General features: G+C 38.9%; 1 protein-coding gene across 4 annotated transcripts in view; it reads left to right on the forward strand.

Annotated features, from left to right (window-relative positions):
• Window positions 1–22,396: 22,396 nt before the first annotated feature.
• nkain2 (sodium/potassium transporting ATPase interacting 2) overlaps window positions 22,397–25,993 on the forward strand; it is a 162,045-nt gene continuing 158,448 nt past the window's right edge. The window contains exon 1 of one of the 4 annotated variants that reach the window (XM_056269267.1): window positions 22,397–23,309. In XM_056269267.1, coding sequence (XP_056125242.1) covers window positions 23,256–23,309 — 54 coding nt within the window. In that variant the 5' untranslated portion in view covers window positions 22,397–23,255. Of the gene's footprint in view, window positions 23,310–25,075; window positions 25,311–25,993 lie in introns of those variants that run through there. The other 3 variants (XM_056269266.1, XM_056269265.1, XM_056269264.1) reach the window with 3 other exon arrangements.

The following is a 25,993-nucleotide window of genomic DNA, read 5'->3' on the forward strand; positions in this document are numbered from 1 at the left end:
CTTGCATCTTTACTCTCATCCCTTCAGAGCAGAATATTCAACAGAAGCTTCTCATTTCTCACCCACTCATCAGCACGGTTGTCGTAGTCAGTCAACCCTTTTGCAGGTCAATATGAAACATGCAGGTCTGATGAAATCGGGTGCAATGAGGAGGAAAAATGACTGGCATTGTGATGCGAATCACGGGTGTTTTTCCATATGCGCGTGTGTGTGTGTGTGTGTTTGTGTGCGCGTGCAGAGCCCACGCTGGTTAGAAGGTTGAAGCAGACACATTCTGTCCTGTTTAGTGCACCGCTATGTCACCCCACCTCAGGGTTCAATCCTAGCTCGTCGTCTCTGAACAGCTATCACATAAAAGACACTGTGATGACATCTGTGACCTCCTTATCTCACAATAGCAGGGTTTTATATCATCCAGATTTACATCTAAATGCTGCCTCCCTGAATAGCTTCTCAAGTCCTTGAAATGAGACAAGACTTTGCCAAGGGTCTGAATAAACTATCTGCATCTCTATCGTGCAAAGGCGAGAAAAAAAAGCATTGTGTTTTTCAGACAATTCCATCAGCGGTGCACTGAACGTCATGCTAAAAGTGGAAGCTACATAACTAGTTATTGCATTAAATAAGCAAAGCAACCAATAGATTATTAAGAGCAGATACAGAAACCTTTAAACAAATCAAGGTTCAGTTTTTAGATTTTAGGGATGGAAATTGGGAAGAATTTAATGGTTTTGGTTATGATTCCTCTTAACGATTCCAATTTCTTAACCATTTCATTAACTATTCGTTTTGTTCTTGTAAGGAATAAATATCTGGGGTAAGGTTTTGCTGTTTGATTCTCTAAAAAAGAACCAACCCATGAGACTACACTGGTTGTGCTGTATGTTTTTGAAAAAGACCAACTCGCGCAATCCAACATTTTGATCTGTCTGTCTGTATATGAAACTGGATAAATATTTTGAATGTTCTGATTCAATCTGACATTTGACCAGTAATGCAGCCTGAATCATAATCATGCACTGTTTGTTTATTGGCCCCCAGACTGAGCCTGGTTTCTCCCAAGGTTTTTTTTTTCCCTCTCCATTTTTTCACCTGATGGAGTTTGGATTCCTTGCCACTGCCGTCTCTGGCTTGCTTAGTTGGGGACACTAAATATTCAACAATATTACTGAACTGCCTGCATTGACACCATTGTATTACAGAACTAAACTGAGCTGGACAATGAAATCACTGATTTCTCCAGAGCTTCTGTATAGATAAATGAACAACTAAATTAACAACTTTTTTACAACAGAGATGAATCAACACTGAAAACTGTACAGCCAAAACAAACTTTGTTGCATCAGTTTCCTGTTATCAATGTAAAGCTGCTTTGAAACAATCTGTATAGTAAAAAGCGCTATATAAATAAAGGTGACTTGACATGCATACAAATATACTGTATATTACAGAAAACACCCACCCATTGCTGTTAGTCCCGCCCCCAAACTCACACCATTGGTTGAACCAGTGCCACAGTGTATGTTGTAGTAATTTGCTAGTGTAATTTTACATTTGAAAATGAAAAAGGAGAAGTTTACTAAGAATATTTTAGTAGATAAATATACATTTAAAATGTCCGGTTTCTTAGCGAATACAGACCATACTGACTTGACCAAATTTGAAGTGTTTCTTCAAAAAGCTTTATGAAAGTTAATGCAGATTTTTTCTTATATCATCTCAGTCTTTTTTATTTTATTTCACATTTCACTGTCTGTGAAATAAAATAAAAAAATGGAAGCAACGGAAAAAGGAAGAAATATAGAGCTGATGAGCCTGTAATGATGAAAAATAATGCAAAGTAGACTCCCTCCGTGAATGATTTAAAAACTAATTTAGAAAAAGAAATGAATTTTTGTGAGCCATACAGATGTGGGTTCTGGAAAAAGGAAAGCAATAAGCCAGCAGGTTGCGGAACGAAAATGTGATGCATAAACTTGTCTATAAAATCAAAACATTCACTTTTATAGCATTCCCTGTCTAACCACCAAGGGTTTTACAGTTAGCTAATGTCAACAACTCTGACTCAATGATGAAACAACTCTCTGACAATGATCTCCAAATCATTTAGTCTTGTTTAAGGTACAGTAAAAATAGCATTACTAACCTGGCATGATACACATTTGGGCCGCTTCATTGGGAAATAATCCGTCAGCACAGGCACAGACTTAAAGAAGCGTTCTTCTGCCTAATATATGTCAGGTTTTGTTCCTCCTCATATGAAGAGATCTGTAGCTGTTGGTGAGAGGAAGCAGACCCAGCAGTAAAGGATTGGACAAAACTGCATCTTAATGGGTAATTTAAAAGAACTGCTGATGAAGTCATTAATACTTAAAGACAGTCTGCCAGGAGTGCAATAGCAAGCAGAGCTAAATGACCATAATGGGAGGAGAGGTCAGGCCCTGATTCAAATGCTTTTGAAGAACAGGAATTTGGGGAGAAAAAGGAACAAAATAGGTCTAATGGGTTCTGTCATTGTGTTTCACTGGGAGGGGTGTTATGGATGTTATGAGTGCATCAAACCCCTGTTATGCCATGCCAAACCCAATCATAATTTAGTCTTGTCTCTTCTAACAACCATCTGGATGCTTGCCGCAGCAACAACAGAGCCATAAACAAGGAAGAGTATGAGTAACACACAGCAAACTAAGCCTTGTGTTTAATGGCGGGTGATCATATAATTCATAATAATGTGTACATCAATAAGGATCTCTCTTTTTTTTGCCCACAACAGTTCTAGAATTGTTTTTTAGCTAAGGTTTCGAGTTAAAGCTGCAAAAGTAGCTTTTTTGGGTTAAAAATGATCCAAAATAAAATTGAGCAAATACATAACCAGCTAGTGTTCAAAACTCTCTGCTTGCCGTAGCTCGATTCAAAACGGTAAGCTTGTAAAATAATGTTTTTTAATTCCAGTGGTAATGGTGGATTTCCACGGGAAATTCGAGCATGTCTTTGCGTCATTACGTCACATCTGTACACAAAAAGAAGGAGTCTCAGCTAGTAGGCTATTATTGCGTGTGAGGATGTTCGAGGTGGAGATTTATAGCCTTTTCTCACAGCACTTGATATAATATTAAACTAATCAATTTGATGGCGAATCCAGAAAGGTTCAAACGACAATCACCAGTGACAACTGAAGATTCACCCGTTGTAAAATGCAAAAGACTTCGGAGTGGCTACAGAAAAAAAGAGACTTAATTGCAACCGGACCCATGCGAAAACAAGGATAAATATCGGAAGGGCATTAAATGTAGTCACGCAATGCTGATGTTGAACATTAACAATTTGAGAACAAAGTATAATTTGCACGGTTTGACGTGATATGATAAGCGATCATTAGATTTAATCAGCGCGATTTACTGCAATGTCAGAACCAGAACAAAAGTGGATGTTACTTACTTGTTCAGATGACATTTTCCGGTGAAAATGATTATGTTGGTCATACTTCCAAAAAGAATAATCTGTGATTCTGAATGACAGTTTCCACACCGGCGCGGTGACTGACAGCTGCACACTCTCCTCAAACATTGTGTTCATCCGCGCTGTGCCGTGTCGAGGCACAACTCACGTAAAGTTGATAATTCCGTGAATTACTGCAATTGCAGATTTCGAACAGAGATGGCGACAAAGAGGGAAAACTGCAGACTGCAGCTTTTAATAAGGTCTGTGTGTGGTTAACATTACTGAAGAGACTTTCACCTTATGTTTTATAACAATGTATTACACAAGTCATTCCTCATACATTATGTTAATTTTAAAGCCATTGTTTTCTCTATAAACCAGATGCTACCATTCAAAAGTCTGGGGTCAGTAAGTTAATTTCATTTAGAAAGGCTGCATGTAACAGTGAAAACATTTATAATTTTACAAGATAATTTAATGCATTTGAGCACCAAATCAGCATATTAGAATTATTTCTGATATGCTTTGACATCACTGAAATAAATTACATTTTAAAATATATTAAAAAGAGAAAAGTTCATTTTAATTGTTACGATGTTTCCAAATATTGTATTTTTGATTAAAGAAATGTATCCTTGCTGAGAAACAAGACTCATCTTTTCTTACTGACAAGAACGTGGGTTTACATTATGTATCGGACAACAGTTGTAGTCCTGTAGCAACGTACAAATAAAAGCACACAATGGATTTAAAATTCATGTTTGTGTGTTATTTGTTGTGGATCAAAATTGTACCATTAATTAGAGAATACTGTTTTAAAAACTCATTCAAAATTGTATATCTCAAAATATATGTTTTCTGGGCTGCCTACATTTATGGTACTTTTTCATGGTACTGTACATTGTCATTTTGAACTGTTGTGTGTAAAGAGCTATGCGAACATTTCTACTTGTGTTCCACTGAAAAATAACAGCATGAATGTTTTGAAACGACATGAGGCGGGTAAATTATGATTTTTAATTTGTCACTTTTTGGGGTAAGTTATTTCAACACAGTGGGAAAAGCTTTACTTTCTCCTTCTTGTAATGTTTTTGACCTTTAAAAATAAATTACAGTGAATTTGTTTTCTTCAATATTAACATACAGTACAGTAGTTGAAATGTGAAAAGGCCTTTATGAATGTATTTTTATGTGTATATTAGATTTAAAAGTGAAATTCAAAATGGACTATGTTATGAAAAATTTAAATGGAGCTTTGGACTGTTTTGATGAATGAGATGATAAAATATAAGGCTGGTCTAACACAACGCAGTGAAAAACATCAGATAAAACATCGCAGGTGAGACTTAAACCAGCATCACCCACAGGTCAACAAGTCAGGAGCATAAATGTCATTTTTATGAATGAACCCATTTATCAATTTCCTTAAAGGTACTCTATGTAACTTTTAGCGGCCTCTAGTGGTGATGTTTCAGATTGCAACCAAATTTTACAAGAGCGCTCGTGCTCGAACTCGTAGACAATACCGTCTATTACGCAAATATCTCGGCGAATACTAGACGGATTCGGCGAGCACCGAGCTCGTTGGGACCATCTAGTCGAGCTGAAAAGAACCATATAAGTTCCATAGTTTTTGGTGGTGTTTTCGAGGAGATATTAGCAGAAAACCATCGGGCGCGCTGCAAAATTGCGGACGCCGGTGACGTCACGATCTCAGAAGAAAATCGCTCGTATCTCTGGAACGCAAAGACCCAGAGAGCTCAAATTCGGGGGAGGAGGTCCCAGGGGAACCCTTAAGCCCCGTTCACACCGCCAGCGACACGCAGCGACATGATCCCATTCATTTCAATGGAGCGGTGGCGACATCCGGCGACACGAGCGACAGCGACCGTTGGCGACAGAATGTGGGCGTGTCAAGCGACAAGAGACAAGCGACAAAAGTTGAGAAATTTCAACTTTATGCAAATGTGAAGCGATTTTCGCGAGCGACAACCAATAGGAAAGTAGACTTTCAGTGGAGCTCACGTCACCGTCTCGAGTGCAGGCAAGACAGAGGAGTTCGAGGGAGATTTCACTGTGATTTGACTGTAACCACATACATGGATATAATAAAATGAGGCATGGAAAAGAAACTGTCGACAGTCTCAGTGAGTTTAATTCATACATTTAAAGTTCGAGTGTTGTAATTTTGTGATGCAAGTTTAGCACTGCTGCAGTTCATTTTACAGTTTCCCCTGCATTATGTTAACTATTAGGGACAAGAAAATTGATTATTTGTCAAATTCGAATGACGTTTTAGTCATTTATGACGGAATGAGTGAGTTTAATTTGTTGATTCATCAATCGTTAATCTTGTAAATGATTTAATCCACTAAACACTGCTGTGGTAATGTAAAAACACTCTCCCAACAGCATACTGTTTCTTTTGAGCCTAATTCCTAGTCAAATTAAAATGATATTGTTGTATATATATCACTTCTGGTGGTATTTTGTATAGATATGGCCAGGCGTGCAGTCAACCAATAACATTAGAGCGACAGCACTACGAACGCCCACAAGCGACTTCACAGTACAGAGACTAGCGACATGTAGCGACAAAATCGCTGGCGGTGTGAACGGGGCTTTACCCGAACGCTAGAGTGGCGGGCCTCGGGGATGCCCCCTACCGGATCGCCGTTCGCTGGGACCCCCGATTTCGAACGGCTATAACTCGGGGAGCCGGCCGAGTTGGACCTCGGGGGTGGGCTCGTTCGAAAGGCCCCGTCCAGCACTACTATAAATAATAATAATAATACATTTTATTTAAAGCGCCTTATCAGGACACCCAAGGACACTGTACAAAACAGATAAAAACCATTAAAACAGTAAGCAATAAAATTGGCAAGACATCATTGAGGTGATATGGGTCAGGTGGAGTATGATTGTCTAAACAAGTGAGTTTTGAGTTTGGATTTGAAGAAATTAAATGAGTTGATGGTACGAAGATCTGGGGGGAGGGAATTCCAAAGATGTGGAGCAGTGCGACTAAACGCCCTGCTCCCCATTGTGACAAGACGAGCAGGGGGAACAGAAAGCTGGCAGGTGTGAGAGGATCGGAGTGAACGAGTAGGGATGTTTAAATGGAGAAGATCTGAGATGTATGGAGGAGCCATGTTATGAACTGCTTTGTAAGTAATGAGAAGTATTTTAAAGATGATCCTCTGTTTGACAGGAAGCCAGTGAAGTTGTTGCAAGATGGGAGTGATATGATGAAAAAGGGGGGTCTGAGTAATCAGGCGTGCAGCAGAGTTCTGTAGGAGCTGCAGCTTCTGGAGCGACTTATTAGGGAGGCCAAACAGGAGTGAGTTGCAGTAATCTAACCGTGATGTGATGAGACTGTGAACCAGGATGGCGGTGGTTTTTGGAGTAAGAGAGGGACGGAGGCGGGAAATGTTACGCAGGTGGAAATAGGCTGACCGGGTGATGCTGTTAATGTGAGAGTGGAAGGATAAAGTGCTGTCAAGGACGACACCCAGACTCTTAACCTGAGGGGAGGGAAGGATAGTTGAGTTATCAATGGTAATGGAAACTTTATTAGCTTTAGAGAGGGTGTGGGGTGTGCCCACCAGGAGGACTTCGGTTTTTGAACTGTTCAATTTGAGAAAGTTGGATGAAAACCAAGAGTGAATTTCTTGGAGACAGAGGGTAAGAGAGGTTGGCGGGAGTAAGGAAGATGGTTTAGTAGAGAGGTAGAGCTGGGTGTCGTCCGCGTAGCAATGAAATTTAATGTTATGTTTACGGAGGATGTGACCAAGAGGGAGGATGTATATGATAAAAAGGAGAGGCCCCAATACAGAGCCTTGGGGCACTCCGACAGAGACAGGGAAGGTAACGGATTTCTGGGTTTTTAGTTGTATGAACTGTGTGCGATCCGAAATGTATGAAGTAAACCAGGCTATGGGAGTGTGAGTGATACCAATAGATGATAATCGACTGAGAAGGGTGGGATGAGAAATGGTATCAAAAGCTGCTGTGAGGTCCAGAAGAATGAGAATTGAAAGTAACCCAGAATCAGAAGCCATAAGAAGGTCATCTGAAATTTTGATGAGTGCGGTTTCAGTGCTGTGAAGGGGACGGAAGCCAGATTGAAACTGCTCGTAAATGCTATTCGACATGAGGTGAGTATGAAGTTGAGAAGCGACTGTTTTTTCCAGGATTTTGGATATGAAGGGTAGGTTAGATATGGGACGGAGATTGCTGAAATTAGTGGGGTCCAGACCAGGTTTTTTCAGAATGGGTGTGACTGAGGCAATTTTGAGTGAAGGGGGGACTGAACCAGAGCTTAGGGAAGAGTGAATAATCTCAGTGATGAGAGGGGCAAGTGAAGAGCAGCAGGATTTAACCAGGCTGGAGGGAAGTGGGTCGAGCTGACATGTGGAGGGTTTAGATTTATGAATAATGTCCGAAATGGCTTGGACAGAGGGAAGGTCGAAACTTGAAAAAATAGTAGTTGGGGATGGATAAGGGGTGTTAAAGTTGCCTCCAGAAGCAGCAGCTCCAGGTGAGGTCAGGTCTTTATGGATGTCTGTAATTTTGGAAACAAAAAAGGACATAAGTTTATTGCAAAAGTATTGAGATTGCATATGGTAGGGAAGAGAGTCAGGAGGTTTTGTAATGGACGTGAGGATGGAGAACAGAGTTTTAGAATTATGATGATTAGAGTGGATTAAGTGTGAGTAATAAGCAGATTTAGTTGAAGAGAGAGAATCCTTATACAAATTGACATGTTCCATGTACATATTTTTGTGAATGGTGAGTCCAGTTCTGTTAGCAAGACGCTCCAGCTGACGGCCCTGGGATTTCAGAAGGCGTAGGGCGGGAGTGAACCAGGGTGCTGAACGGTTGAAGGAGACTGATCTGAATCTCATAGGAGCATGAGTGTCCAAGAGAGTGTGAAGGTGTTTGTTATAGTAAGAAACTAATTCATCAGGTGAACAGCAGGCAGGTACACTTGGAAAATTATTGATATCAGATGCAAAGGTGACAGTGTTAATGTCCTTGATATTCCTGAAAGAAATGGTGCGAGGAAGAGTCAGTTTAGATAGCGGAAGGGTGATCTTAAAAGTAATAAGCATATGGTCGGAAAAGGCAACAGAGTGAGTTTTACAGGCAGAGGGGATAACACCGGAACAACAGACTAAATCCAGTATATGCCCCCCACAATGAGTTGGAGAGTCGATATATAAATGCAAACCAAGGCTTTCCAGGCAAGATGAAAATTCTCTGGAGAGCGGAGAACTGATATTATCCATATGAATATTAAAATCACCCAGGATGATTAAGTTATGGGATAGAGTTGAAAGATGAGTGAAAAGCTGAGAAAAGTCATTTAGAAAATCTTTGTTATATTTTGGGGGACGGTAAACAGTGACCACGACTGTGGGCGAGGGTCCGGGCAACAGTGAGGCAGAGTACTCAAACGATGAAAATAGAGGAGAAACAGGAATCGGCAAAACTTTCCAGGTCTCGCGATGAAACAATGCGAGACCTCCGCCACGTCCAGAAGCACGGGGCTGGCAATTGTAAACAAACCCCGGCGGGGCAGACGCGTTAAGGGGAATAAAATCATTAGTCAGCTGCCAGGTCTCAGTCAAACATAAAAAATCAAGATTATAGTCCATAATGACATCTCTGATTAGTGGACCCTTGTTGTTGAGAGAGCGAGTGTTCAAGAGACCAAAGTTCACGGTGGCAGAGCTACTTTTATAGGCAGAGTTAGCCACTTTAGGGAGACTAGCCAGAGTACTGTGATTAGCACCTCGGCTGGGGTTGCGAGAACGACGGCGTGTGGAAAACCAAGTTGGAATGGAAGAATAAGAATTCTTGTAAAAGCGCTTACCGCGCGGTCCACGATGAATATATCTCCGGTTCGGTTGGAAAAAGATGTCCGATGGAATGGAGCAACCAGATGGGGGCTGGAGGACATCAACATGGCGTCGGAGCTTCAAAAGCTCAGCAACAGAGTACTGGAACAGAGCGTCAACTTGCAGGTGGGCAAGAGACACCAGAAGCCAGCCAAGCACGAACCAGAAAACCGACCGGCGAATCCACGTCATCCTCAGGTAAGCAGATCCTCAGGTAAGCAGCAGCGGTGAAGATGTTAGGACGCAGTCGGGATCACAGAAGAGTATTAATCCAACAGTTACTGGTCATAAGTAGCAACCAATGTTGTACAGGCGATATAATGATTCAATTTGATCAGATTGAAGCACTATCTGTCTGAAAATTCGCTGGTATTGTCAAAATGTATGCCAAAGTTCTGCCGGTGAGTAGCGGCGACAGTCACGCCAGCGTTCACTCAGTCCGTTCCAGTTTCATTTAAACTGGTTTCATTTAAACTACGAACGATTAGAGTCTTGGGAATATTGATCAAAGATTGACTGAGATATAAATAGACTGTATATAAGAAGAGAGGCTCGGGAGCGCGCATGCACGTCACATCCGTTGGATTTCGCGGTAAATCCGACCCGGAGACTTCACATAGAAATAGGAATACTGGCCTTCAGAGCCCCCCCCCCCCCCCCCCCCCCCCCCCCGAAAAACAAATCCTAGGGGAAACACTGAGAGGTAATAGCAAAACTCGACAAGTGGATCATTTTAATGTGTACATCATTTTAATGTGTACCTTTAGAACCCTTCACACACAGGCAATAAAAAAAGAATTCATTTTAGTAGAAAAGTTACATAGAGCACCTTTAAGAATTCATACAGTGAATTTCGTTTAACCCAGATAGCAAATTGGTATTGGGCCGAATCTGGTTGAATTTTGGCTGCGAGTTTGGCCCAGATACCACGTGGAATTACGGCCCAAGATTGGCCCAAAAGCTACTTGCCGAAAGTAAACCAGATCCATGCTGGAAGCAGACCAAAACTCACCCACATCTTCTTCCATGTCCCCTGAAATCAGCCATGACTGGCCCACAACAGTGCCAGATTCCCCAGATGTCAGCCCGAAATGAGCCAAACTGCCACCACCTTTACCCCAGAACTAACCCACAACTGGACCAATATTATGCCAGAATCCCCAAAACTGAGCCAGAAATAATATTCATATATTGTGAAATGTATAAATAAAACAACAACAACAACACAGAAACCAAGCAAATGCAAAGTATGAGTCTCAGCCAGATAACAGAAAAATTAAAACAATGTGAAAATGTGTTGAGAATAAATACACAAAATAACGCACAAATAACAGAAACCAAAACAAATTTGTTAAATAAGTGACAATGAAAATAAAATGTATATGTGCAAATTCAATGTGTAAAGTGTTTTGATACTACTGAGCAAAAACCTCAAATGCAAGACCCTAATTTAAAGGATTAGTTCACCTCAAGATGAAAATTTCCTGATAATTTACTCACCCCAATGCCATCCAAGATGTTCATGTTTTTCTTTCTTCAGTGGAAAAGAAATTAAGTTTTAAGAGGAAAACTTTTCAGGATTTTTCTCCACACAATGGACTTCAATCAATGCAGTCCAAATCAATGCAGTTTCAAAGGTCTATGAAGTGCTTCAAACGGCTCTGCACGTTCCCAGCTGAGGAATAGGGTCTTATCTAGCGAAACGATAGGTCATTTAAAAAAAAAAAAAAACATTTATATACTTTTTAACCACACTTGTTCGTCTTGTGCTGATCTGCGACGCGCCAGGGATTACGTCATCAAGTTGGAAACGTCATGATTTTTTTTGTTTTTTATAATAATAATAAATTAAAACAAAGATGTCAGACGATTTTAAAGTTGGAGGAGAAAACGGGAGAAAATGAGAAGGAATTTTTCGCCCTTCCCTGCCTTTTTGAACCGGAGTACACAGACAAATAGCTTAGATAGATGACGTGAATCGTGACGTTTCCAACGTGATGACGTAATCCCTGGTGCGTCGCAGACCAGCACAAGACGAACAATTGTGGTTAAAAACTTAAAAAGTATATAAATGTTGTTGTTTTTTTTGTTCCGATCGTTTCGCTAGATAAGACCATATTCCTCAGCTGGGAACGTGCAGAGCCCTTTGAAGCTCTTCATAGCCCTTTGAAACTGCATTGATTTGGACTTCAACATGTTGGTTGGAATTGAAGTCCATTGTGTGGAGAAAAATCCTGAAATGTTTTCCTCAAAAAACTTAATTTCTTTTCTACTGAAGAAAGACAGACATGAACATCTTGGATGGCATTTGGGTGAGTAAATTATCAGGAACTTTTCATTTTGAGGTGAACTAATTATTAAAGGCACCAATTTTACCCGTACAATAATATGTTTAGGAAGACTGGCGCAGGCTCAGCTGCAGTCCTTTAGGTCTAATCATAGAGCAGGACAATAAAGAAAGAAACTATTTTAATAGGAGAAACTAAAATAACAACTTTTTTTAGCCTTTCTCTGGGTAACCCTAGTTATGCTGGTCTCGTCCACGGCACCAATCCATAAAAGCCCATCCTAAAAGCTAGCCGGATATTGATAGTGACTCATCTGGGATTGCTCCTGCTGGCTAAATTGCAAGCGTTCCATCATTGTAAAGTCCACAATATTATGTGAGTTGTATAAAGATTTGGCCACGCGACATGCTCTTTGGCAATATATCCCTCTGAATTGAATGCGGCCCAATACCGTTGGATGTGTTCATGTGTAATTAGAGTTGACAGGTCTGCAACATCCCATATTAAAGTGCTGAGATGGGCAGCCCAATGCATCACTGATTCCCACTCAAGGAAAGTACACCGGACACCTGAATGGAGCCGCATACCTACCCCACTTTCTTTGTTCAGAGACCGTACCATCAATTAAAAGCCCTGCATTGCAGACTCTCCCCTGGCATTCATTCATTTTCAAAGCACTCCGCTAAAAGGCGTCACTAAGAGTGTCACAATGAAAGTTCAACCAATCTCTCTCTCAAGTTCACTGGCAGCTAGCAGAGCTTGCTGGCACCTATCAATAATAGAAGCAGATGTGGATGCCTCGGGATAGAAAATGTGCTGAAACACTATAGGCTGAGGCTGTAAATGTACACTTTAAACGTGTAGGATAATTGCAGAGGTTGTGAAAACGGCCTCATTCGGTGGTAATGTGTTAGGTCTGGGCTGATGGGTCAGCTGTGTTTGCAAGGCAAACGCTTAACAAATATGAACAGTAAACTGAGTGAACCACTCTATGGTTGTTTAGACTCACAGCTCGACTGTTAAAGAAATAAATCTCCCAAATATGACATTTCTGTCATTTACGGAAGAGGATTAGGGCCCAGCAATAAAAAAATAAAACCATCTCGAGATAATGCGAGATTAAACTCACAGAATTTCGAGAAAAAAAGTCGAAATGCAATGTTGAGAATAAACTCATTAAACTTAGACAATGAAGTCGTCGTGTTTTGAGAAAAACCCTGTTAAATTTGTGAAAAAAAGGTGAAGTAAAATGTAGAGAATGAACTCATAAACTTGTTTTGAGTTCTCAAAACAAGTGAGTGTTTTGAGAAAGAAAAACATTTCAAGAAGATTTTGAGATCAATGTCGGTTATACATTCATTAGCATCTACTGCATGTGTTTCAGTCCATCAACACACTTTCTGAGCGAGTAGCGATTGGATTTAGACTTAATGCACCTTGATTATTGATGATGACTATTGATGATTGTTTGTCATTAAAGTTAACCAAAGAACAAAAGAAACGAAATCACTTACTGATCTTGAGTGAATTACTTTTGTAGCTTTAGCAAGGATATATTTAATATATACAGTGAAGATTATTCAATGTTCTTTTACGTTTGATTATACAATTTGACTTAAGCACTTAAATTAGCACTGTTCTTATTTATTACTGACAGTTTTGAATTTATATTAGTTAGGCTTGTAGTTTTTGCTGTGGTATAAGTTAGTTGGAATTGAGAATTGTGAAATTTCACTGGTATCTACAATTTTGGTAGCTTATTTATTACAATACAAATGCTAAAACAATGAAAACGAATAAGTATTACACATGATATTATTTCACGTTCTATGGACCCCCTAATGGCCACCCCATGTATAAAAGTCTAGTTCCTCCACTGCTTCTCAAGTGTCCCGTTTGTCGATATTCCACACACACTCAACAAGATTGACAATGTTTCTTATGGTATTCTGGGAAACCACAAAACCTCGATGATTCACGCGTAGGTGAAACCAGCCTCTTTTTTTTTTAAATCAAAACAAGTTTTTTTTCGCCATTTTATTTGGACTTTTTTTTCTCAATTTAACAAGTTTTATTTCTCAAAACACAACATCATTATCAAAATTTAATGATTTTATTCTCAACATTGTATTTCGAGTTTTTTTCCTCAAAAAACGGTGATTTTAATCTTACATTATGACGACTTTAATCTCGAGTTTTTATAATTTTTTTGTATTACTCGGCCTTAATCCTTCTTCCGTATGCTAGTCCACTGGCATCGTAGTCATTACGTTTAAATACAAGTACAATTTCAGTCTTTAAAAAATGTATGTTTAATTCAATGTAGCCTATAACTTTGTTTCTTTGTAGTTATTTATGAAATATACTAGCAATTTCTGAGAGAAAATTTAAAATTTAAATTTAAAATGTAATTTCTGAGTGAAAGTTTCAAAGTAAACCCTAAAAAAATTAACAGTAGGCCTTCATTTAGCCAAACTGTATTTTGTTGTTTTTTTTTTTTCCTGAAGGAACTCAAAAGTTGAACAAATTTTGTAGTTGAACAGATCACTACGGTGGCCGAGAGAGCTCAACGCGCTGCAACTTAAGGAAACACATGCAAATAGAAAAAACAACCGCAAATTAAGAAAACGTCTTCATCAGTTTTACAGCACACGTGTGCTCCAAATACTCACAACACAGCCAAATACAGAAACGCGCTGCAAATAGCACTGACCACAACGTAAATGTTTTCAGGGGACCCAATAAGTGACGAACCCGGCTGTGTACAGCCGATGTACGATCAACGGCTGTCCGAATACACTCACTCGTTTTCATTCACTCCTTCAAGTGAACTGTATTACTGGACTAACGCAGGGATTCGTGAATGAGGGTTTAGGGGCCGATTTCGGATTCAGCCATTTCCTCATTATTTTCCACCTGGGATGTTCCCATGTCAACGCAGCACGGCACCCATCAGCTGAATAGCTGTTCTTAGGACAGAAATGTCTTATTATGTCTGTTAACATAACCGTTGCAAATAAATACATTTTATACAATACAGTTTTTATAATATGCTTTATTTATCTGTACGTGAGTGACTGTCTCTTCTTTGGACCCTTCATTACCTAACATTTCGGTAACGCTTCCTTTTACAGTCCTGTTACCCATGTACTTACTACACTGTAAAAAAAGATTAGTTGACCCAACTTAAATAAGTCAAGTCATCTTGTTGCTTTGACTGAGTTAATTTGAGTCAACTTATAATGTCAAGTTTCTTACACTTCAAAACACGAGTTGATGCAACATGCCGTCTGTTGACTCAACTTCCTGAATCAAGTTGGCTCTACATGGAATACATAATTGATACAACTCGCGATTTGTTGACTCAACTTTCTGTATCAAGTAATGTGGACTGGAAAACATTACTTGAGAGAACTAAAAGATGTTGGTTTAACTTATTTTATTAAGTTAGGGCAACATTATTATTTTTTCTCATGCTTTTTTGCCAAGTTACTTGAGTTTACAGAAATTGCTAGATTTAACTACAAAAAAGTTTATCTACAAAAAAATCTACATGAGAATTGGCCAGTCAAACTTAAATATTAACACATGAAAAAACTAGATGAAAAGACAATTCAATAAGGACCTTTATTAAAAACCCCAAAGAGTCCAACTTCAACCAGCCTTGCTTTACAATAAGTGACAATGGATGTCGAGACCTTCCTTGGGACATGTTAAATTTTTTGCCTTTACACCCTCTATCACACTTTTGCTTGGGGCTGCACACAAACTGAAATTATACTGTTCCACACATAATAATATAACACATTAAAATAAATGCAGTCTTCCTTTGGGGAAAAAACAATAACTCTCCGAATTCAACTCAGTCCATTGTTGTGGATGTTCAGAGTTGCTGCAGTTAATTGCAGAAAGGTTTGTAAAAACAAAACAAAACAAAATTCTGAGAAACTTACTCAAAATGTTGAAAATGAAATCGTTACTAAAATGTCCACTCTCTTGACAATTTCTCTGTAGCATCACATGGACGTTAAAACCTTTGAAATAAGTCAGATCATGAAAAACAAGGTGGAGTGACCCAAAGAAGGGCAACACATTTCATCTTTTACTAAATAGTGTAAAAAATGAAAACATTACTAAAATGTCCACTCTCGTGACAATTTCTCTGTAGCATCACATGGACGTTAAAACCTTTGAAATAAGTCAGAACATGAAAACAAGGTGGGGTGACCCAAAGAAGGGAAACACATTTCATCTTTTATGCTGGACTGCTGCGCATTGACATTGATACAGAGCGTAACGGGCGGCACACATATCACTACGCACATGACAAAAAAATAATCACCTTTCACTTCGTATAACGCATCTAACTCAACATAAAAATATAGTCCATACACTACGGCGGACCCCATTTGGACCCCTCTTCCGCACGGACCATGAGTTGCTCTGTTATCTCACTGTCTGTTAATCCTGTGCGAGCATCTTTTACGAGTCGCGACGTTACGTAAATTGGCGGGTTGACCCGGGTATAATGTTCACACATTTTCCATAATAATGTGGACAGGTCTCGAGTCTCACCGTTTCACTTGTATAATAGTATATTATCGGTGCCGAATACTTGTAAATGTCGAATATGAGGCTCAACCCTACATTAAATACTTGGTGTGACACTCCGGCGCTAGCTAAGCTAACGTTACATGCGTATACAACGTTTTTCCAAAAACCTACGAACATGAAATATTAATCACAGGTTATGTTTACGGATCATTTGAGACGGAAAGACATTAGGCGAGGAATGTACATTACCAACAGATGAACTAAGTTAAAACAATTTTAAATGTACTTACTTGGCTCGGCTCCGAGGAAAAAAGATGGCGGTCAGCTCGGATTTTCAGAGTTCAACACTGCGCGTGACGTCACTCCAGGCGCATGCGTGTTGGTTGATATGGCCACCTTGACCTATTTTCTAAAGTGAACTGAAATTATTATTGTGAGTTTTAAATGGGTTCCCGCGCTTTTTTCAAGTTGAAGTTGTTGTAACTCTTCTTGCTTTGTTGAAATGGGCAATGAGTTCTCTCAGCTTGACAACAATAGTCCCTCTGACTAAAAGCCCAAATCACTTTTAACAGTGTATGTACTTATTATAGTAATTATAATTACTGGGTAATAACTGGGTACTAACCCTGAACCTACCCCTAAACTTACCCCTAACCCATGTACTTACCTTATATTAGCCAGTACTTTCTAGGTAAGTACACTGTAAGTACACGTACCTATGAAACTTATTTAAACATAACATTACAAAAGTGTGTACAATGATGTATAAGTAATATCTTACCCTCATGTTCTTTTTCTCTTATCTTTTTTCTAGTTTATTTTTCAGCTCTTTGTTAACTCTAATACATTTTGTATATACAAACAAAGTTGTATGTCATCATCTCTGTATGTTTTGAAAGAAAAAATAAAAATAAAAAAAATAAAAAAGTAGACATTGAGCAATAAGCATGTCCCAGCCGGGTTCGTCACTTATTGGGTCCCCTGGAAACATTTCCGTTATGGTCTGTGCTATTTGCAGCGCGTTTCTGTTTTGAGTATTTGAAGCACACATATGTGTTGTGAAACTGATGAAAATGTTTTCGGGTGTTTTTCTATTGGCATGTGTTTTATTCATTTGCAGCGCGTTGAGCTCTCTCGGCCACCGTATAAATCCCCCCAAAAAATAATCATAAAAGTGGTCCAATCAACTTTGCGCTTGGAATTCAAATTGACCACCTTTATGAGAGTTTTCCTTTTGTAGCTTGACAGTGGTCACTTCGAGCTTTTGTTTTATGAAAAGAGGTGAAAAAATGCATAAAAAAAAAAAAAAAAGCTTACATTAGCTACTGGTTCAGAACAATGGCAACATTTTTGGGTGAACTATTCTTTAACTTTTGAGTGTTATTCACCTCCCCTTGTGCTCGGTGGATTGCTTCATATAAACAGCAACTTGCATCACTTGGAAACTTTGATCAAACAGTCTGTCACAGAGCAACAAACAAGCTGGGGGCAGGAAATAATCATCAATATCTGATGGCCCTCTGGAATGCAGGTTTAAATGATTAATACTAGCAGAGAGCTGCAAAAGTGCTGCGCTTTCCCTAACACAGCAGCAGACATTGTGTGTGATGTGTTTATCTGATGCCAATATACTTTTTGGGTGGTGAACATTAACATCCGTTGTGCATTTTATGAAAATAAATTTTAATTATGCTCCATGCATTGCTATTTTAAACTTTTCTGTATGCATATTTGGATAATTGCATATGTTTCATACATTTCACAAAGGAAAGGAGAATGTGGAATCCTGCAGATTTGGCCCAGTTGGAACACATTAAGCTCAAAGTAAGTATTTTATAATCAAAAATCTCTAAATATTATAATCAACACACTTTAATAGACATTTGACAGCCCTGACATATAACAGAGGGCAGGATTCAATGCAGAGTTGGTAATAATGCATGCTGAAATATTATCCCAATTCCACAAGGGGGCACTGAAACACCCAGAGGGGCCAATCATTGGCTTATTAAAAAATTAATTGAACAGCCCTTCTGTAGGCTGGTATTGAACACCTCATTATTGGAGCTTATGTAATCAGCTTTCAGTGTTACACTTATTAAGACAGACCGACAGGTAGCGTAAAGCAGGACCGCTACTGTTTGTTAACACTGGCTTTGTGAACTAATTACCAATTACATCTAATATACTGTACCTCACTGCAGTCACGCATACCCATAGTTGTGTGTGACAAATAGAGTCGGGTGTTATTGGGCAAGGGCAACAAAAAATAATAATAAATAAAATATATATATGTAAATAATGTTGCAATTATGGGAGATCTCGCAGAAGAGATCTTTTTTTTTTTTTTTTTTTTTATATAAATATGCTATTATCCAAAGCAATCAGTATGTTATTTTAGCTTTTATTATAGTTTTATTGAATTATAAATTAGCCTTTATTTTATATTATAAGTTTTCATGTTAATTTTAATTTAATTTGTAGTAATTTTGTTATGGGCATTTGTTTTGTTTTTTATATTGCTATTTAGGTTTAATTTATAGTTAATTTAGTTGTTTAAGTCTTCAATTAATATTAATATTTAATTTTTTCAGCTTTATTTCAATAAACAGAAATGTTTGAATAGTTAATAGATTCAGTTTGTTTGTGTGTGTGTGTGTGTGTGTGTGTGTGTGTGTGTGTGTGTATTAATGTATATAGTGCAAATAATTTAGCCCTAGCTGAACCTTTTGTGACTCAGAGAAACATCTATTTAGCAGGGCAACCATCTGCTCACATGTCATAAATCTTTTATAAGGATTCCATCTCAGTGAGCAATTGATAATATTGCGATATAAACTGCTACAAAGTTACTAGAGATTTAGATGTGAGATGCAGTGGAACAACTGCTTTGGAAAACAGGCTATACAGTATATTAGCATAACACAAGGGACATGTTTTGTGGTGTAGTCAGCCTATAAATGCATTCAAAGCCACAGCGACTGTCATATCAGTCTTGTAAATCTGTGAAATAGCCATTGTGTTATTTCAATGATACAGCTTTAACATCCTCAGCCTGCCAATGAGAATGTGTTCAAAGTGCATAGGAACCTTTGAAAGAATAACGTCCTGATTTTCACTGTTATATTTGGGTGAAAAGCCTATGATGGCATACTGAATAAGAGCAGATCAAATAAAACATTTAGGAGAACCCAAAGTTCAAACTCACTAAAGCACAAAGCAGGAAAGTGCATCAGTCTGGTGTCCAATTTAAAGTGATAGAAGTCACGGGCTCTGCAGTAGCTCATGAATTTTTAAAGGATCGATATCTCCCCATACAGCTGCTACAGATGCACAGTCCTCCTTAATTTCGTATTCTTTAATGGTTTGTCTCAGTTTGCCCAATCTAGATTTAAGATTTGAGAAATCTATCAGATACAAGGCAGTGTGACACTTTCAGGCGGATAATTAGAATTTTCTGACGTGAATGTTATAAATTCAAATCTTTGAATGTAAGATTTGTCTCAGAGTTATAATGACTTTTAAGGGAATAAAAGAAACAAATGCATGCAGAAAATACTAGGTTATTTATATATGACATGTTAAAAAAAAGTGCTAATACATTCCAGGAGGACTCAGTATTGTTCATTTTGTCATGAGCTGAGGTTAAAGGGATACTTCACCTCTGGAAAGATGAATGTGTATTTAAAATGGGTCATTTATGTAGAAGAAATGTGAAATTATTTTTGAATTTGGAGCTTTCTAGACTGAGAAAGCCAGAAAATGTATTTTTGGCTTATGTGGATGAAAGACAACAACTCCCAGAATGCACTTGCTTCGCTGCCCTAGGAGGCCACGCCTACCGGTAACAGAGCACAGTAGTTAAACAACAAGGCTGCGTCTGAAATCGCGTACGTCTAGGCTACTAGTGAGTCTCCGTGATGAGTCTGCCCGGGATTTCGAGATCGCCCAAAATGTCTGGGATTCGGCTTTTGCGTTCTACAGTCGGCATTCATCATGTTTACTGTGGCGAGCAGGACGAGTGAGGACCGCGGGAGAACGGCGCGAGGCCGGTGGCGTGATTACCGATGAGCGACACCTGTGAGACGCAGCGGTCTCGTATCTCTCACGGAGGAGCAGGAATTTTCTTAGCTATGCTACCGATCACTTGTTTAGCGTTCATGTAAACATGACATTCAGATTCACCAATCGGAATGAATTCAGTTAGATTGAAACAAAAGGTGTGCATGTAAACAATGAATGGCGACTGCAGAAAGCAAAAGCTGAATCCCAGACATTTTGTATGATCTCAACGGTCGGACATGTCCGGGAAAAAGAGGATGTATGGTAACCCCTACTACTCAGCTTTCTCCACAGAACAAGAGCCTGCTAGCTTAGCTTCCAAAAAAAGATGTCTGACACTATGTGTACATTCTGTGAGTGAGATCCCACCCTCTATGGGCGGGTTGAAAACATGCGGGACAGCTCCTACTACTGACTGTAGTCTTTAGCCTCTGGCCAAAAAATCCTCCGATGACGCAAAATGACGATTTTTGCGTCATCGGAGGATTTTTTCCAGACAAAAAATACATAAATCTCTCATCTCAGGGGGTATATATGAGGGTGGAAAGCACGGTAATTTGAAAATACTACAGGTTTTCTACTAATACAAAGCTTAATGCTAAATCCTGAAGTATCCCTTTAATGTCTTTCATGTCCATCGGATTTGTTTATGACAGTTTGCTTGCTTGGACATTGTTTAAACTTGGCAAATGCGAGGACCAGGGACGTGATGGCTGGAAAACTCAGATAGGCTTAGTCATGTGGCATGGAACATTTACACAAACAAAATGCATCACTAATTCTGTTGGTTTTCCTGCAGGTACAAGTGAAATGAATCTGAGATTAAACTGGACCAAAGAGGACGAGCATGACAGGAAGGAGGGGTCCGCAATTTCGCTTGCAGTCATTACCTCCGGAAATCAGAATGTAAATACATGGTACTGCCACTCAAGACTGCTGGGAAAATTAAAGCATGTCATAAACATTGATAAGAGAGTCTATTTGTGTGTGTATTTTTTCGTGGGTGTGGGCTTGTGTTTATGTTTATGTCGACTGTTTGGGATTGCATTGCACCAGCATTAAAAAGTAGGATACAGTTATGCTCCTAGATGTATATATACATTATATAATATGTAAAGTATATATTGCATGTTGTTACACGACTCTAATGAATACTTGATTCTGATTCTTCAATTACGGCTTTCAGAAACATTAAAGCTATGGTATACTTTCATATCTTCGACTGTGTTTGATAATAACCTCGGAAGACTTTACTGTTATTAGACTATTACTATTGTTGCATGCGTTGTTTTGCTAGCCGATTGTTTTGTAGCCTGTGCTGTAGAATATTTTTCTTAATAGGCTAAGTAATATATACATTTTTCTTAATACAGCTAATATTATAAAGTAATATAAACAAATCAATATTTTATGTCTTCCTATTTTATTATATTGTTATTATTTGTAGTAGTATTTTTATGGTCACATTTTAGATTAGGGTCCAATTCTCACTATTAACTAATCTATGACTTTTGCCTCAGTAAACTCCTTATTACTGCTTATTAATAGTTAGTATGGTAGTTTAGTTTAGGTATTGGGTAGGATTAAGGGATGTAGAATATGGTCACATTTTTGGCCGAACTATCCCTTTAATGCCTTATTATGCATGACCATATTCTACACATCTGCTGAACACAAAAGAAGAAACTCATACAGGTTTGCAACAACTTGAGGGTGAGTAAATGATGACAGAATATTCATTTTTGGGTGGAGTATCCCTTTAAACAGCCAACATCCTAGTAATATGCTTGCAAGCAACTATAGTTAATAGTGAGTAGTATTGGACCCTAAACTGAAGAGTTACCTTATTATTATTTTATTATAGCCATGTAAGCAGGATCAGTCAGGTCGTTTTCGCAATATAAATCCCCTTCATAATCAGCAAAAACGGTATTGTAGAAAAGAAACTTTTTTATCTCGTCAAAAGAACCTTACAGCAACAGTAATAATGATAGATTAAAAAACAAATAGTTGCATTACTAACTAGAACGTGTCTTTTCATTGTAGACTTTGAAACCCGAGGGAGCCGTTTAAATCCAGACCTGGAATTTCCTGAGGGCGATTAAGCAAGCAATTACTACAGCCCGTTATCTGCATCTTGAGTGACCCCCAACTCCACACAGTCATTATTTCCATATCGCGTTGCTCTCACGCCCACTGAGAGAGGGAGCAGAGAGCTCATCCGGTGCATTGAGGGACGTCCAGGTCCTCATCTGAGCTCTGTACAGCATCAGCACCAGCCGCTGCGTGAGAAACAAACCGAGTCGCATCCCCGCGGAGAGCAGCTCCGCGTGCGCTTCATTCAATCTGGAGCGTCAGATGGTGCAAGATGCGCCGCTTCTTTGTCCTCCTCTACACCCGGACTGAGCAAGTTAACACTGGAAGGGACCAATAGTAGTTGAGGGATCCGAGAAGACACGTTTGAGCTGCACTGAAAGGCTCTTGCAGGACGCGCGCTTGGATTATTGTCCTCATATCATCACTCCCGTGGATTTCCTGCTGGAAAACTAAACACGCGCGTCGCGGCTTCCTGAGAAAGAAAACGAGTCATAGTTGTTTAAAACGTGTTAATTCGGCTTCTTTCTCGCGAGGGAGGAGCAATGAGAGCGTAAACAACACTGGGTGGCTTTGTTTCTCAGACACAGACCCGAGGAAGATCACATTGACATGTCTTTCAGTGCTGGATTTGGAGATACCGTTATTTCTCCACTAACTTAGGGAAGTGTTGTCCGTGTCTCTTTGACTTTGCGTTACACCTCAATTCTACTTTTCTAACAAACACATGCAGTTTTCTTCATATCTTCTCCATACACGGTGGAGTGCTTGGGATGCTTTCATCGGAAGGGCGTATTTGATTCGCGTCTATCGCGTTTGGAGTGAAGAAAGATCCATTTAAACCCGTTGCCTGGGCATCATTTTGTGGAGTTACAGCGACCCACGTGGAAACACGGACTCGAAGGAGGACAAGATGGGCTGTTGCAGTGGTAGATGCACGCTGGCATTTATATGTGGCATGCAATTGGTAAGTGATAATGCTTAAGGAATTTCTACGTGATAGATAGTTTATGGATTCGAACCTACAACCTTTCAGATTAAGATCTTTCATTACTAATTAAAAACAGGTGAATTGGTGACTCAGTCTGATTTGACTAACCTAGGTTAGTAAAACCTACTAAAAGTTCATAGGGTTTGAACCTACAACCTTTCAGAATACTCACCGAGGTTTTTAATCTGAATTGGTTTCTGGACGCTAGTGCCTAGTTATTTAATGTCATTTTATAGAGATGTCACTACTAATTGTGCAAAAACTGTAGTGAACCTGAGAACCCAATGTCCACCTGACAAGTGGTCAGTGATACGGCACTAAGATGTGGCCATGGGTAATCTTAGTTGAAATAATGTAGGGCTATATGTGGAAACCCTGCCTCGTTATATTACACCGGAGGGATGATGATGGTGCTCATAAAGGCAGGGCTTGTGTCATTAGCCTTGGGCTGCTATCATTTATGCTTATCTTCCCACTACCACGGGTCGTGACAGCCAATTAGGAGTTTTAAGTTGAAGATGCTAAGCCAAGTCTCATTGACCTACTAAAGCAGAAAATGATTACTTATTGGTTCTCCAGAGCTTAATAGGGATTTTGACTGTTAGAATTCTACATTTAATGTTTTCCTATCCAGTCCCATTTAAAAAGATGATTTCAGTCTGGTGTTTGTACAACAACATTGCACTCTGTAAAGAGTAATTTCTCGTGTAAACTCTTCTCGGACTATCTCTATCACACCTTTTGAATCACTCTTTCAGTTACAGTAATGGATAGTGGGCAGCGACAGTCTCGACATGCCAACCAGCTGGCATGATGAATCAGACGTGCGTGATAGATCACATGACAACTGGCAAGCGTGACTACACTAATCCAAATGGACGTTTGTAGGTTAATGTATCACGCAGGTCATTAACCCGAAGAATCAGCTGTAGTGGGTGATGTCACCACCTGGTGTCTATTAATCAGACCTTACTCAGTGTTCATGACTAGAAGTCGCTCAGCGGGATGATGTCATAAGCATGCAGTTTGAGCTGGATGATGTCATAGGCGAGCAAGTTACTTTTAAGTAGCCGAAGTCTTATGAGCTTTTTGTTTTGTATATTTCAGAATTAGAGTGGGTTTTGTGCTGATTGGTGTAAAACCTTTTTTTTTATTGGTGCACTGATCTGGGCTCTTTTTTGTCCTCTCTTTTCTTTTTTGTTTCTCTGACCTTTTCCGACCCCCTTTTCCTCATGTTTGCTACTATTCTGCAAAAGAGTTCATTCTGAGCTATTTATTCGTTTATTCCTGACAACTAAACAAATTAGTGGCATGAAAAGGTGGGGAAAAATATTATACTGGGTCTTATGTGAGATACTGTATACTGGGTTGATATCATTTCCTCCAACAACTTTATTTTTATACCAGAGATGGCATGTAGATCAGCATGTAGTGTCAGAGTTAGGCTATATGAAAAAAAGAAAAAAAAAGTTATTGTCCAAAAGCTCTTTCCTCCTCTAGCTTTGTTACCCGTTTCTTCCAGGAATGGCTGTAAACGCATAATGCACCCAGCTCTGCTAAATTACCAGGCAGTTTTTATTGCCTAAGGCAATAATACAAATAAAATGTCCATAGTTAAAGCATTTATGAGAGTTCTCTCTCTGGTGGTTTTTGTGTCTGGCATGTATAAATGCCTGTGGTTTAACAGTCTGGCCTGGAGGCCCAACATTCTGACATGGAAACAAAGAAAGGAATATTGTATACTCAAGGGATGTGTTCATGGAGATTGCTCAAAGATGCATTCATATGAAGGACATCTGGTAAAATAGTTTGACTCTATTATGGCTGATGAAGAACTTGATAACCGCTGTCAAATTGTCCTCTTAGCTTCAGCTTCTGACAGCCTCCCTATGATGCATAATGTATACTAAGATGAATACAGCTGGTGAAATCCGCCCGTTCCAATTGGCTGCCTGCAAGAGAACTTCTGGGAATCAGGCATGCACAAGTTTTTTATCAGTCAGTCAGGAAGATTTGTTTACATGTTAGCAGATTGCCGCTAATGTTGCAGGGTTTAGCCTATGGTAGGAGTGGGCGATATGACCAAAATCGGATAACGCTATGAGTACATTTATTTCATGATAACGATATATATATATATATATATATATAGTTATTTTTGCTTTAAAAATAAGGATTTTATGATATCAACATTTTTTGTGTTATTGAAATGTCATAATTCTTGTCACCCATTTCACTATCACAAAACAACTAATACTAGCCTAAGTAAAAAAAAAAAAACAATTCAAGCTTACTGAAGTCAAGTAAACAGTCAGTGATAAAATAAGAACTAATAGGACAATAGTATGAAACTAAAATAGAACAAAGACATAAATGAAATAGACCTACTTGAAAAAATGAAAGCACTAGAAATAAGAAATATTTAATAAATTTTAAGTAATCGCATGAATACAAACACTGCATAGTGTAAATCCATGTGTAAATTAATACATGTATTCTTATTAAAGTTACAAAATTGAAGGGAGAAGAGTCTTGTCTGCGTCCCTCAGTACTACAAACTTTTTCGTCAACACTTGACCCATTAATACTAACACTAACTATTCTATATCTATTAAAAAAAAACTTGCTAGGTGTACTGTGCTAGACTAACTGGGACTGGT

Source organism: Rhinichthys klamathensis, unplaced genomic scaffold, assembly GCF_029890125.1.
Source record: "Rhinichthys klamathensis goyatoka isolate OS25496 unplaced genomic scaffold, OSU_Roscu_1.1 h1tg000281l_1, whole genome shotgun sequence".
Taxonomy (NCBI): domain Eukaryota; kingdom Metazoa; phylum Chordata; class Actinopteri; order Cypriniformes; family Leuciscidae; genus Rhinichthys; species Rhinichthys klamathensis.